Genomic DNA, 15,186 nt, shown 5'->3' with positions numbered 1-15,186 from the left:
CTTTGTGGAAACATTTTATTTGTCATCACCAGAATTACAGGCTCAGAGGTCTAACCAACTATTCTAAAGATGGTTGCACAAGATGTCCATGTTGTCGGTCACTGACTGCCACAGTAGCTGTGCCCAAACAGATGAAGGGAAATACCCAAGGGGGCATTTATCCAGTAGTCCCTGGAGCTGAGGACTTTCTTGCTGCCTTAGTCACCGTCTTTGCCTGGAAAACAGAATGAAAACTGGTTATTAAAACACATAAAGGAATTATTTCCAAAAATGTATTATAATCTTTCAGTGTGATCATAAATTGGACAAATTCTGGGCAAAACTGGGAACTATCCCCACTTTGTAAAAAACAAAATGCCCTGGCAAATGGCAAAACAAAACAGAATAAATGGATTCATGACACAAGGTTGCGGCGTATTTATGAGAGGTTTGTGCCACTGTTGCGTCACTTCTAGTGGGCATCGGTGGAGCAAACCTCTCACCCATATCTGAGGCCACACAAAGCCACTTTGCATAGTTCTGCATAGCCTCATAGATATGGAGTAAAGCAAAGCCACGTAAGTCACTGGGTTGCTTTACTCTGGGAAAACACACTTCATTGCCTATGGAATGCCTCCCTAGCGCACACAACACCCATGGAATTTTCATGCATCCCCAGATTTACGAGAGCCTGTAAACCTGGGGATGCGCCAAAGCCTTACGCCTCCCAAGTGGAGGTGTAAGCAGGACAAATATCTTCATTTCTTCTTGTTTTATCCTCCTCCTATGTGTGCTGCAGAATGCAGAACACATTGAACCAGGAAACAACCTTCCAGGACTGTTTGTGCAGGAAGTTGCTCTTTCCTGAACAAAAACAATCATACAGGCAATGCAGACATCCTTGCACCATGAAATATGGCCCTTAATGTCTGGTTTAAAACAAACAAAAACACTATTGACCATTGTAAAGCGAACAGATTCTAGGAGGTTGCCCTTCTTTGTGCGTTAGTTGCCTCAATGGCGGGTCTACAGGGAGTGGCGCAGTAACCCACAGTGATTGGGAGGAGGGCGTAAGACAACATTGGTTCCCCTCTCGATGATTTCAGGTGGCAATGAGAATAAAATGTATGCGGGGCACAGAGGGGGGGCGCTCTTAACATTACCATACCTATCCGGATGCCCTACCAGCCTATAGTTTTGGCATACAACACTTTTGGAAGCAAGGTGGAATGCTAAAGAAATAAACTATATACAATTTTTCTAAAAAATTATTACAGGTTTCTGTGGGAATTTAGTAGAAATTTTACAGAGAGTTCGGACACATCCTATACTGGAGAGAAGAAAACCCAAGTACACAATCTACAGTGGGCCATTTGATTTAACTGTTGAACTTTGGATTGTATGTTTGGGAATGCAGTTTAATGTGCAATCTGGATTCCAGAGGTTTTCCCATCACAAATCATTGTAACCAACAGCAAGGCATCTACAGAAATGTATTCCACCAACCACCCTCCTCGCCACCACACTGCCCAGCCCAACACGTTAAATCCGATTTCAGAAGCAGGAGCCTCCTAGGCCTTCGCTACATCAGTCCTTACCTTGGGAGGAGGCAAGGTGATCGGGTCTGAAAAACAAAAAGAAAATAATTGTTTTAACAAGGGCTCTGAGAAATAATTGTTCCACATGTTCTACTCCTGTGATAGGTGCTGAGGTACCATCTGGAAATGTTAATTCAGACCACCGAGTATGCCTGCACCAAACTCCACCCAACAAGTCATCGGCCATTTGTGAAAAGAGTTTGGAGGTGGTTCCACACAGTCATTTTTTGGGGCCCACGATTTATTTTCCATCATCAGACTTTAGCCCAGTGCAAGACAGCAAGTGGGAGAGAATGATAGGAAAATGGTGAGAAGGGGGAAGAGATTAAAGAGAACCTGAAATGAGACAAATAATCAGGAAGGGTAGGTTGGGGGAAGAGGCATGAGGTGGAAACAAGACTACACGCAGTTCGGTCTTCAGACCTCAGCATTCAGCTGAGCCAGCTGTGGGCACCTAAGAAAAACTGGATCTCTGCATGTCATTGGTATTTTCTGTTGTTTTAAACACATATTCCACACTACCCCAAACGTGTGGCAGCAGCCTCTTTCTGCTCCGATCGGAGCCTTTATAAAACATGTAGGTTCATATTTACTTACTTGCTGCACCGCTCTGTGCCAGAATTTGACCTCGCTCTGCTGCCCAGCACCACAGAGAAAGGGCAGGAATGCACCGTATTTACGAAATACGATGCACTTCTGTCCTTTCCCCCTGCACTGGTGCCCCTTTGGTTGCCTAGCGCCAATGCAGGCACCCTTGCACCATGATGCAAGCGTGCATGCGTTGCATACAGAACTGTTTGTCAGGAAGGGGCACCATCCCGCATAAAAACAATCCATGGAGGCGTTTGAGGAAAAAATTAAGATATTTCTCCTCGTTACACCTGCCCTAGGAGATGGAAGGATTTGACACATTCTCAGGTTTACACGTCCTTGTAAATCTGGGAATGCGTCAAAACCCAAGGGTGTTGCGTGGGAACACCCACTGCAATGCCCATGGAACACCCCCTGATGCAGTGTAAAACACAGTGACTTGCATTGCATTGCTAAATGCAAAGTCTTTGATGCCATGAAAAGCCACACAACGTGGCTTTGTGTGGTCAGATGTGGGTCTGCGGTGCAAGGGACTTGTAAATATGCCCCTCAGTGCTACACAAGTGTCAAAGTGCACTTTAGAGACTGCACTCTGCAGGATGCCACACACAGAGGAAAAAAGGAGGAGAGATATTTCTCCTCATTACACCTCTCCTGGAGAAGCGTATGCGTTCATGTTTACACGTCCTTGTAAATTTGGGGCAGCTTCAAAACCCATGGGTGATGTGTGGGAACACCCACCGCCATGCCACGCCCATGAAACACCCCCTGATGCAGTGTAAGGCAGAGCAGTGACTTGCACCATGTTGCCTTACTCCATATCTAAGAGGCCATGAAAAGCCTTGCAAAGTGGCTTTAAATGTCCTCATCAATATGGTTCTGCAGTCTGTGCCGCTGGAGGATCAAAAAAAATGTGACACTTTGGTGGCACACAGGGCTCCTAAGTATGCCTCTTTGTTGTTCTTTTAAGCTACAGGCAGCATAGATGTCCCCGGAGCCTCCTTCTGCTCAGGTGTAAATATTGAATGCCAATATGCACATCCTTGATTTGGGCAGGTCCAGCTAGTAGGTATGGGCATACAAACCTCTGGAGCCACCTTGTGAGGTACGAGGAGTGATTACTGAGTGTCATCCTGTTGCCCCACAGTCTGCTCACCCAGACTTCCAATACACAGCGTTACACTCCCTGACCAGACTGTGCCACCCATGACATAATTGTGTCGTATGATGTCTGCCAATACATTACCTGGGCTAGAGGACTTGCTGCAGGGGGTGCTGTACTCTGCATAGCCAAACTCATCTGTGAAAAGAAGAGATGCAGTGAATCACTTATAGGAGCACTAGCAAACAGGCCTTGTACCCACATTATGAAGAAAAAAAAAAAAAAAAAATCAACAAAAAGCCAAAGAGTAAACCACTAGACTCCAACAACCCTCGACAATCCAAGCTAGGTCTGCAACAAACCACCTGTCAAGTGGGTTTTTGTTACTTGATAAACATTCACATGTTTTTGTGGTTTGAGTTCAAATGGTCATGAGCCACTGATCTGTGTTCTCAAGTGCGCATGTAACTAGAAAAATAGTTTTCTTGTTGCGTAAGTTGTTGGGAACAAACATTTAGGAGGTAAATTTAATGATTTCATTAACTCTAGTAATCTAGACATTATGTAATGTTGCGGCATGCAAAGCTTACAGGTGGGTCCTACACACAGAAAGAAGCCTTCTTCACCAACGGTCACAAACACAATTCAGTAATGCATGCACACCACGGCATGTATAGCTTACACATGGGCCTTACACATATGGGAAGCTTTCTTCACTGGTGGTCAAACACGATGCAGTAATGCTTGCACACCGCAGCAGGTATAGCTTACATGTGGGCCTTACACATATGGGAAGCTTTCTTCACTGGTGGTCAAACACGATGCAGTAATGCATGCACACTGCGGCATGTATAGCTTACACGTGGGCCTTACACATATGGGAAGCTTTCTTCACTGGTGGTCACAAATACGATGCAGTAATGCATGCACACCACAGCATGTATAGCTTATATGTGAGGCTTGCAGATATGGGAAGCTTTCTTCACTGGTGGTCACAGATACGACGCAGTAATGAATGCATACCGCAGCATGTATAGCTTACACAAGTAATGCATGCATGTTGCGGCGTGCATAGCTTACACGTGGTCTTTACACATATGGGAAGCTTTCTTCACTGGTGGTCACAAATACGATGCATGCATGCAGCAGCATGTATAGCTTACACATATGGGAAGCTTTCTTCACTTATGGTCACAAATACGATGCATACACACCGCAACATGTATAGCTTACAATTGGGACGCACACATATGGGAAGCTTTGTTCACCTGCAGTCACTAATACAATCAGTAATGCATGCATGCTGCGGCATGCAGAGCTCACATGCAGGCCTTACACATATGTGGAAGCTGCCTTCACTGGTGATCACAAACACGATGCAGTATTGCATGCATGCTGCTGCATGCATAGCTTACACTTTGGCCTTACACACATGGGGAAGCTTTTTCACCTAAGGTCATGAATATGATCAGTAATGCATGCATGCTGGGGAATGTATATCTTACACATGGGCCTTACACATATGGAAGCTTTCCTCACCTATGGTCACACATACAATGCAGGAATGCATACATGCTGTGGCATGTACAGCATACACATGGGCCTTACACATAGGGACGCTTTCCTCCAGTACAGTCATGAATACAATGCAGTGACGCATGCTGCGGCATGAATAGCTTACACGAGGGTCTTACACATACAGGAAGCTTTTCTCGCTTATAGTCACGAACATGATGCAGTAATGCATGGATGTGGTGGCATGCATAGCTTACAGGAGACTCTAGGAATGCCTCTGCTCTTAAACAAGGCTGGTCATCTTTGTACTTAATATGACTTTATGAACCACACTCAAGACCCCTCCACCCAAACCAACCAACCCACACATTTCACAAACTATGCATTTTGAACAGCAGTGTGATTCCCCAGTGAGTAGAGATGTCAGCCGCCATCTTACCTATCTCGTAGTAATCATAACCTATAATCCTCGACTTCTGGACATTGTTTACCTTCGTCGTCTGCTCCACCCTGAAGGAGAAGCTGGTTACCTTGCTGGAAATCTAAGGACAAAAGGAAAAAAAACTCAGTCAACACATAGTTGAGGAAGATGGAAGGCAGTGATTGGGTTGAAATGAGACTGTGGGGGGTCTTCTCTCCCCTGCCTGGGAGGTACGTGATCGCAAGGAAGGATTGAGTCATCTAGATCGGCAGTGAAAGACCACCCAGTAGCAGGTGGCCACAAGGGGAAGTGTAATCCTGGCTCAGAATACTGATAATGAACCAGTGCTTAATTTGAGCTGGTGGCTTCTGGTACTCCGCACCAGCGCTTAATTGTCAACACTGGCACATATGATAGTCTGCTACATGGTGGCGCTGTTTGACTAATTTAGTGACTTGCACAACAACGGTTGTTTGTTAATTCAATACATCTCACAAATGACTAGCGCCTGCCTCGCAAGCCATTCTTATAGCTCTGGGGACTGGAATAGTCTGACTTGTCACACAAGGAGGAGTGCAACAGTTAGTCTTTGTGTTGGTGATGGCATTGGCAGGCAGGGATTGGCAATGGGTGGTGCAAGCAGCAGTGGCCTCCTGACACGGGCACCTATACAAAGGCACTGTAGCGAATGCAGTGTCCGTCACCATCACCCATCACTTATACCTGAATCCCAGAGAAGCTACTTACTCAAGGCCTGGCTGGCACTGCCCAGCCCGACCGTGTACACGCGACCTCCACAGCAGAAATAGACAGGCACCCCATAGTACTCAGAGAGATGGAGACAGGTGTTTTCGTTCGGTTAATGGCATCAGCTATGGCCGACAGCTAAAGTGGTGTTTAATTTAATTTATATTTGAAATGCAGGTGAAAATATCCTTCCAGTAGGCACATCCCTAAAAATACGTATTAGAGTGCAGCATTTAAGAATGTAACAAACACAGCAGGTGCTTTAGAGTAATTGCTGCGTAAATTATACTTTCAGACCTACATTTCTTCTCTGATCAGGTTTAGGAAGAGTTTAGGTTTTATTTACTCAAAATGACAAACAGGAAATATTAGGGAGAGATTTGGCAGATCTTTCAGCTGAGCATGAGCAACAAAGGAAGATTCTGCCCTCCCTGGGCCCTACTTACCTGCCAGTAGTGAGTACAGGGGGGGATGTGTTTACACACCTACACAACTCTTCTTCTATCACTGTGGCCAACCCTGGTCTGCAACCTAGCCTGCTCACCACTACATGAAGTCCTTTTTCTCCTATTTAGGATGGGCGAGAAGCTTGGGTGAGACTATCTTCACGCATTCCACCGTTTACCATCATGGGACTGTGTAGTTTACATGGAACCGATGAAAAGGTCACAATTCATGGCTCCAGGAGAGTCAGGTGGGTGATGGGAGCTTTAGAGATGCTGTCAGTTGGGGCTTTGATAAGATCTATGAAGCGAGACCAGAAAAAAGTGACCAATCACAGGTAATTGTCGGATGAGGTCATTACTGCATCTTAAAGCTGGTTACTACAAATCATGTGCGAAGAATACTGCTGGAGAGATTTCCACAACCGCTTAAATCCCTTCCAGTTCCACACTTGAAAGACAATCCTTTTGACATACAAATTACTTCTAACTGTTGAATACTTCGCCTCAGTCACAGGCTTGCCTGTCACAGGAGAGTGCTGCTAATGGAGGCCACCTGTAGCCTCACAGCCTGGTCTCTCACAGGAGAGTCTGGCTAATGGAGGCCACCTGTAGCCTCACAGCCTGGTCTCTCACAGGAGAGTCCGGCTAATGGAGGCCACTTGTAGCCTCACAGCCTGGTCTCTCACAGGAGAGTCCGGCTAATGGAGGCTACCTGTAGCCTCACAGCCTGGTCTCTCACAGGAGAGTCCGGCTAATGGAGGCCACCTGTAGCCTCACAGCCTTATTTGTCACCTTTGTCCCACCAGCTGAGGCCACCTTTAGCCTCCATCACAGATTTCTGTCTCCAGAGGGTCTTGCTAATGGAAACTACCTGTAGCCTCACAGCCTTGCCTGCTGCCACACCCTTGCTTCACACATCCAGACTGCACACCCATTGTTGAGTTTTCACTCCTGCCCCAGTTCCAAGAAAGAACCTTTTAGACTTTAGGGGGGTCCATGAGAGACTCCTGAATCCTGCTTGTGGCCGCCCCTAAACCAACTGCATTGCAGCCCGCTACAATTTACTTTCTTTTCTTGGCCATTGGTCTCTGCAGCGAGTCCGTGTCACAGCAAAGTACGAACGGTTCTAGGTATCTGTCTACCCAACAGTAAGGCAAGTAGTGACCTAAGATAAAGCGAAATAAAGAGGTCCCACCACAAGAACGCTCTTTTTGTGGTTGGAAGAATTCTGCTGAGACTCCACAGGTGACCAGTGAACCCCAAGTATCAAACTGGCCAACTGTGTTTCACAAAGATCAGGAATGAGAACAGCTGAGATGTGCAGGGGCAGAGATCATGCAAGTCTTCAAGCTGCTTATCTGAGTAAAATGGAAATGAATGGATTTCCAGCCACTGGGCAGGAGCGACAACTGAGCAAAAAGTAAAGCATAAAAGTAAAGCACGCATCAATTACACTGTAGAGGAGGAACAAAGAGCCAGTGCTTAATTTGAGCCGGTGGTTCCCAGCCCTCAGGCGTGGCACTTACTTGCCAAAACCTGCACCTATGACAGAAAGCCACATGGTGGCGCTGTTTGCCTAATTTTGTAATGAAGACAACACTTGTTTAAGAGTTCTATATACATAAAAAATTACTAATACCTGCCACCCAAAGCATAAACGAATAGCTTGGGTAGCAGGTATTAGTCATTTTTAATGTATAAAAAGTCTAAATTGTCATTGGCAGTGCGGACATTGGCAATGGGTGGTGCCAGTTGCAGTGGCCTCCTGACAAGGCCCCTGGCACTTCTTTTTATTTCAAAGTATTGCATAGGAGCCATCAACCACCTGCACCAGTCACACAGCGTTCACTAAATGCACCAAGGATGCAGGCACTCAACGGTTCAAGTCCACCACAACTGGAACTTCAAACACCATTCCACGAGGAGAGACAGATCTCAGAGTTCGAATGAGCTTATCTTCTTGGACATGAATAAAATAACACATATTCACTTACTGTATCAAAGTAAAACACGACGTGGCCAGGGGGAGAGGTCTCAAATCTGGGAATCACCCTCTGGTCCTTCAGCTAGGTGAAGAGAGAAAGAGAAATAAGAAAAAGTACAGCACATCAACTAAACATTTAGAAAGGAACAACGTGTTTTAAGACACGCCACTAAAGATGGCTACGCCAGATCTTAATTGGGAAACTGAGCCAAGGATAGGGCTGCCACCTTCCCAGAGAAAAATACCAGTTTTAGGGGAGATTCCTATACATGTATTACTGTCAAGAACATTTAAGTGATGCCGGTATAAAACCAGCACGGTGACAACCCAAGCCATACCCCCCCCCCGGTCCTTGGTCACCCAAGTGCCCTAGGATATGCCCAGACCAGGGTCCCTCGCTTGCTGTGCCACAGGATTCAAGCTACACCTCACTGGCCAGGCTTGATTATGACAAAACCAATGTAGGGTCACCAGTGTGGTCTTCTACAAGTGCCCCCCCTGACATTCAGGGATGAAGCGATGCATAAGGGGCCCATCTGTCTATAATGGCACCTTGGGCAAAAGTCGATGGTTTGGAAGGGTACCCTGAATAATACCAAGGGGGGTTAGACTACTGGCAAGCATTGCTCCCACCCAGAAGTTGTCACAGTGCAATAAAACACATCAATTGCGCAGGGTCACACAAGTTGCTCAAGTGGGGAAACCAGTACTGATCCAATGTTTCCTGGTTACACTGTACAAGTTCGATCACACTTTCGCTCTCCCATTTACCCCGAGGATTAGTGGTTGGGGTTTAGAGCTAAATCGGTGCACTCAGTTAGGTCATTCACACAGGATCTACTACATCAAGTGACACAAGAAGCCTTCCAGGAAACAAATTCCAAGCTGACTTCCGGGAAGGCAGGGTTTTCCATTTCAAAGTTGCAACCACTGGCTTCAGTTGGTTTCAGCAGAGGCTCAACACCTCAGTGAGGACAATTTCACATATTAGCAGAACAAAAGGTCTGGGAGGACCCACAGAGGTACAGATCCTCACACACCACCAGACGTGAGGTGCAGAGCTGGGCTACAGACAGACTGGTGCAGAGCTCCTGGGCTTGCTGCGCTCGTTGCCTCTTGGTAGAGGGAGCGGTCCTGAAGGCTGATTGGCAACACCTTGTAGAGTCGGACACAGCTTGGGAAGGAACTCTGAGAAACCATGAGCTGAACACCCCTCCGGGCTGGGAGCACTGGTACAGAGGATGGGTGACTGTGGGCGACCACTATCAAACCCCGAGCCAACAATGGGCAAGCAGATGACTGAATCAAGACTGCACAGGTCAACTCATCCATCACAACATCAAGGCAGGACTCCAGGAGCGTGTTCCTAGCTACTCACTGGGACACAGAATCTTTCTGCCACTGAGAAGTGAAGGTTCTCACTGGGCCAGAGTAATACTCTGCTAATGAGAAGTGCAGGTACTCACCGGTCCGGAGTAACTCTCTGCTAATGAGAAGTGCAGGTACTCACTGGGCCGGAGTAACTCTCTGCTATTGAGAAGTGCAGGTACTCACTGGGTCAGAATAACTCTCTGCTACTGAGAAGTGTGGGTACTCATTAAGCCGGAGTAACTTTCTGCCACTGTGAAGTGCAGGTACTCACTAGTCCAGAGTAACTCTCTGCTAATGAGAAGTGAACGTACTCACTGGGCCAGAGTAACTGCTACTGTGAAGCGCAGGTACTCACTGGGCCGGAGTAACTCCCTGCTAAGAAGTGTGGGTACTGACAGAGTCAGAGTAACTCTCCGCTACTGAGAAGTGCAGGTACTCACTGGTCCGGAGTAACTCTCTGCTAATGAGAAGTACAGGTACTCACTGGTCCAGAGTAACTCTCTGCTACTGTGAAGTGCAGGTACTCACTGGTCCGCAGTAACCCTCTCCCAATGAGAAGTGCAAGAACTCACTGGACTGAAGTGACTCTCTGCCACTGAGAAGTACAGGTACTCACTGGGCCGGAGTAACTCCCTGCTAAGAAGTGCAGGTACTCACTGGGCTGGAGTAACTCTCTGCTACTGAGAAGTGCGGGTACTCTCCCACTAAAAGTACTGCACCCCACCTTTCTTCCTTCTAAATACTCACCAATGTTGTTTAGAGTATGAAACGGCTACAGTGCCCATCGCACATACAGTCACTAAGAAGCTTATTTTTGTATACAACCAACTCTAACATTTCTTACAAGTGGGAGTTGTGGGGTTTCGTGGTCTGCTACTCAAGTATTGCCAAGCACAGGGAAGGGGTGGGAATGTACATGGTGCTAGGAGTGGGGCTCCCAGCTTCCAGCCATACTGGCCCTTGAGCGAAGGGCCACAGATCTAGGCTTTGGACTGGCTGATTCACAGGTCAGTCCACAGCCATGTGCAACTCTGGACAACCTTTACACAGGGATTATGTGATGCATAACAATTGCTGAAATCCAAACGGATCTTGCCAGCAGCTGCCCCAGGTGCCCAAGTCTTGCAGGGTTACTCACTCATTTCATTTATGGAGGACCAGTTATGGGGGCTCATGATTGCCAAAGGCAGGTGACAGAAAGGGTAGAAAGGTGGTCTGAGTATTCGTTACTACCTCACACCCAACAACAATTCTGCACTGGGGGGTTTGGAATTTAGCACATGAAATAATTATTGCCTAGGCAGACTTTTAGGGACTAACATGCAGACTTCGATGCTTACCACACCAAAGTCCACATGTCCTATTAAATGATGGGTTTCCCCTAATATTCCAGCAGGTCTGACCTGCCAAAAGGTAACTAAGGATGCAAACTGCTGGTAATTACCCAGGTGCCATAAACATTGCCCCACATAGGACTGCGAGCCCTGCAGAAGCACCCGTTCGCACAGGGGTGACACTCTAACAGGCCCCTGTGATCCGGTCCAGTGAGCTTCGGGTCTTGAACCCAAGGCAGGTAAGGACGACCAGGTGGGCTAGTTAGTACCGGGGCTATGATATGGATGTTTACTCTACGTGCACCATGAGGGAAGGAGGCTGGATGCCTCACCGGTGGAAGATGAGACACTGGGAAGTACTAGGCGATGGCCCCCATTACAAGCTCTGGAAAGGGTTCTTAGAGGCTCTCGAATTATAGGGCTCATCAGTGAAGGACTCCAATGGTAATTATAATTACAGCGTGCACCGATTACATAGTTGAATAGTTCCCTTGCACTTCACATCAACTGCTGTCACTGAAATGACTACAATAAGGGACATATTTATGGGAGAGTGGCACAGCACAGCAACTCACCTTGCTGCACGGCCCTGCGTCAAAGGGGAAGGGCGGGAATGTGCTGTATTTAAAGCAAACAGCACATTCCTGCCTTTTCCCCTGCACAAGTGCTGTCTTGGCTGCCCAGCGCCAACGCAGGCACCCTTGCACCATGATGCAAGGCTGTGTGCATTGCATGCAGGATTGCTTTTGTGCAGGAACGGGCACCTTCCTGCGCAAAAAAAAAAAAAAAATAGAGACGCATATCCCTCTGTGTGCTGCGGAATTCAGCACACAGAAAGAGGAAGTCATGAGGAGAAGTAAAGATAGGTCTACTTGTTGCTCCTCCCCTGGGGAGGTATTTTGTTTGCTCATTCCCAGGATTACATGTTCTTGTAAACCTGGGAAAGCATTAGAAATGATGGGATTTGAATGGGAACAACCACGGCAACGCTCACGGAAAGCTTTCCCAGGGCAGGGAAATGCGATGCATTGATTTGCACTGCCTTACGTCAGATTTTTGGAGCTGCTCAAAGCCATGCAAAGAGCATGGCTTCAAAAACCTGACAGTTTTGCATCAGACATGCACCACATTGCATGGTACAAACATTACAACTGCCTCATAAATATGGCCCTACGTTTTTATAAAGTTTCAGGTGAATTTTCCTGAGCAGCTTCATGTGCTGTTCTCCTTTCCACTGTGTGTGGTGGAAGGGAGCAGAGGACAAATGTGGACTCGCCACCATCTTGTTTCATCCTCCACCTCATTCAAACCCCAACCTCTGCCCAGTTTCAACCCCTTACCTCTCTCAGGGAGGCGTCATCTGATCTGTGTCCAGACGGTAACTTTACGTCCACAATGGCAATGTTGGAGGAGTTCCGGCTCCCAGTGTAACTGTTTGAAAGAAACATTAAAACTCTAGTTAGCTCTTGAGCTATGATGAAAGTCAAGTTTGGTCTGCTGGGCATTATAGGGAAACAAGATCACCACTGGACTTCCTCTAAGATGTCACAACTGTAATGTTCAACCTTTAACTAACCAGGGAAGGCTGTTCAGTTTACTTAGAAATATCTCTCCATCAACATTCATAATTAACGCAAAAAAAAAAAATCATAAAAACCAGATTGACATAAAAAGCCACAAAGACAAAAACAGTACAAACATGTCTCACTGAGCAATTATAAACCAGGGAATGCCTCAAACAACATTAAATAGTATTTCATGAATCAGAAAGTGTAAAAGAAAATACACCATTCTTCATGGCTCCTGTCAAATTAAGGTCTGTCCCCTGGGCATACAACAAAGCATCAAACTGGATGCCAGACCTACAGCTTTCAAAGGGAGCCTGGAGTCCACCCCACACCACGTCTCCAGACGGTGCTTCTAAAGGTCTCCAGTAAAACCCAAGGACGAGCTGGTCCTTGTAAAGGTCGCCAGTGAAACCCAAGGACAAGCTGGTGCTCCCAAAGGTCTCCAGTGAAACCCAAGGACACACCAGTGCTCCCAGAGGTCTCCAGTGAAACCTAAGAATGAGCAGGTCCTGAAACCCAAGGATGAGCCGGTCCTTGTAAAGGTCTCTGGTGAAACCCAAGGATGAGCCGGTGCTTCTAAAGGTCTCCAGTGAAACCATAGGACAAGCGGGTGCTCCCAGAGGTCTCCAGTGAAACCCAAGGACAAGCCGGTGTTTCTAAAGGTCACCAGTGAAACCCAAAGACATGCCGGTGTTTCTAAAGGTCTCCAGTGAAACCCCAAAGGAGACGGTCACAAGCACACAGGAGCTATTGGGCCCTTAGACATGTTGGTCAAATCAAACGTTTCCCACTTAAAGGAGGTGGGAATTTAAAGGAGAGGTCACCATTCACTACAAAGCTGCCACTGAGAATGTCAGTATTGCCTTTGGTTTATATGAATATATCTGTTAACCTTCATAATCCATCCTCTTGATTTGGAGAGATTTATGGGAGAGTAGAGCTCAGCATTTATGCAAAGGTTTGGTGGGACTCTGTAGGTGTATTTTACACACTTCCCATTCAACGATTGGCCTGTCTCACTTTCAGCTCCCCCAGGCACCACGGGGTCGAGTTAGGTCCACCGGTGTGCATCACAAGCCACATTGATTACAGCAACTCATTTTCACCAAAAGATAAGACAGAAAGAATATCCACTCACAACAGAGGTTACAGACGAAGTACGAGACACTAGCAGAGGATGCATGGCGGAAATCTAAGACTGACTGAATTATGTGATCACCTGAAAAGGGTTGGAGGCTGTCCTCAGATAGGACTGAAATCCTGTCTATTCACACTATAGAGAGGGAACTCTTTAATTGTAAGAGTACCTGATATTAATGTGTAAATCGAACTTTGCTTGTGCTCCCTCGACGCAGGTCGCTGGAGATGTCCAAGCTTTGATATCAAATGAGGTTTTGATGTTGGCGAACTTAATATTGTATCGAAGCGTGGTCTACAACAGAAGAGAGCAAAATAAAAGAGATGAGAAATGTTCTCAATGTTGAGCGGTATTAATCGTTCTGAGGAACACAACCAAACAAATTCCAAATAGGTCACCTTTCCAGTCCACATCATGTACCTACCACCAGCAAAAGTCAAAGAATAACACCCCCCACCCCTCAGCAGGCATCACTGGATGTTCATTCAATGAGACGTGGCTTCATGAGATAGTGGGTCTCGTCTTGATGAGTCAAATAGGGACATTAGTGAAACAAACAAGGAGTAAACAAGATTCAAACAGCTGACGCTGCATTAGCAGCTTCCAGTACAGGACTTGGACACAACTTTTTGATGGTGGAAGGAGTAGGGGTGTAGGCCCTCATGTCAATCCATGACTCCTGTAGGAGAGCTCAAGGATTTAAGGTTCAAAGGAGACAGAAGTGGTCCTTGCTGCCTTCAGAGAAGTGTTTGTAGATGAACAGTATGTTTGAAGGGTCTCAGTTGGGAGCCACATGTTCATCCTTATAGTGCAAGGAAGAGGTGATCTGACAGGTGCGCGTACTGGCCCACTGATGAACTCTGACCCAGGACCATAGTACCTTCACTATGTAAACCTCCTTATCTGCATCAACCCCAGGGTGAGATGGTGCCGTCCTTCACTCACCTGCAAGTAAACGCAACCGGTTCCGCTCACATTCGCTGAGTAGACCCCAGGAACCGTCGGCAAGGTGGCGCGTTGCAGAAGAACCTGGTTGTCTTTGGTTACTTGGAACTGTTGAAGTTGGGTTCCGCCAGAGTTGAGGTTCACGGTGTTTGTTCCATTTGGGGCATAGGTGAGAAGCTGAAACTTGGACAAGGCTTCAAAGGCGGTGGGCGTGTCCTGGAAATGTAAACATGCATTACTTTACAAAGAGGGAAGTAATGCCTCTAGCGGGAGTAGCGTTGGGTTTGAGATTAGGCATTATACACAGTCCTGGAAACGCACATGTAAACATAAGAGATGTAAAGACCAGGTTGGAAGAGTCTCATACGGTTGGAACCGCATACGATGAGGTTTCGCAAGAAAAGGCATGAGTTAGGAGGGCGAGTGATGCCACACTGTGCCACATAT

General features: G+C 46.8%; 1 protein-coding gene across 2 annotated transcripts in view; it reads right to left on the bottom strand.

Annotated features, from left to right (window-relative positions):
• LOC138303550 (ovostatin-like) overlaps positions 1-15,186 on the bottom strand; it is a 131,994-nt gene continuing 116,808 nt past the window's right edge. For both annotated transcript variants that reach the window (XM_069242791.1, XM_069242792.1), the window contains exons 30-37: positions 14,740-14,955; positions 13,964-14,088; positions 12,429-12,519; positions 8,394-8,465; positions 5,225-5,327; positions 3,415-3,468; positions 1,578-1,603; positions 1-214 (exon numbers count right to left, since the gene is read on the bottom strand). In XM_069242791.1, the coding sequence (XP_069098892.1) occupies positions 158-214; positions 1,578-1,603; positions 3,415-3,468; positions 5,225-5,327; positions 8,394-8,465; positions 12,429-12,519; positions 13,964-14,088; positions 14,740-14,955 (744 nt within the window). In that variant the 3' untranslated portion in view covers positions 1-157. The remainder of the gene's footprint in view (positions 215-1,577; positions 1,604-3,414; positions 3,469-5,224; positions 5,328-8,393; positions 8,466-12,428; positions 12,520-13,963; positions 14,089-14,739; positions 14,956-15,186) is intronic.

The sequence above is a fragment of the Pleurodeles waltl genome, chromosome 7 (assembly GCF_031143425.1).
Source record: "Pleurodeles waltl isolate 20211129_DDA chromosome 7, aPleWal1.hap1.20221129, whole genome shotgun sequence".
NCBI lineage: Eukaryota > Metazoa > Chordata > Amphibia > Caudata > Salamandridae > Pleurodeles > Pleurodeles waltl.
This window is presented reverse-complemented; position numbering and strand designations above follow the sequence as displayed.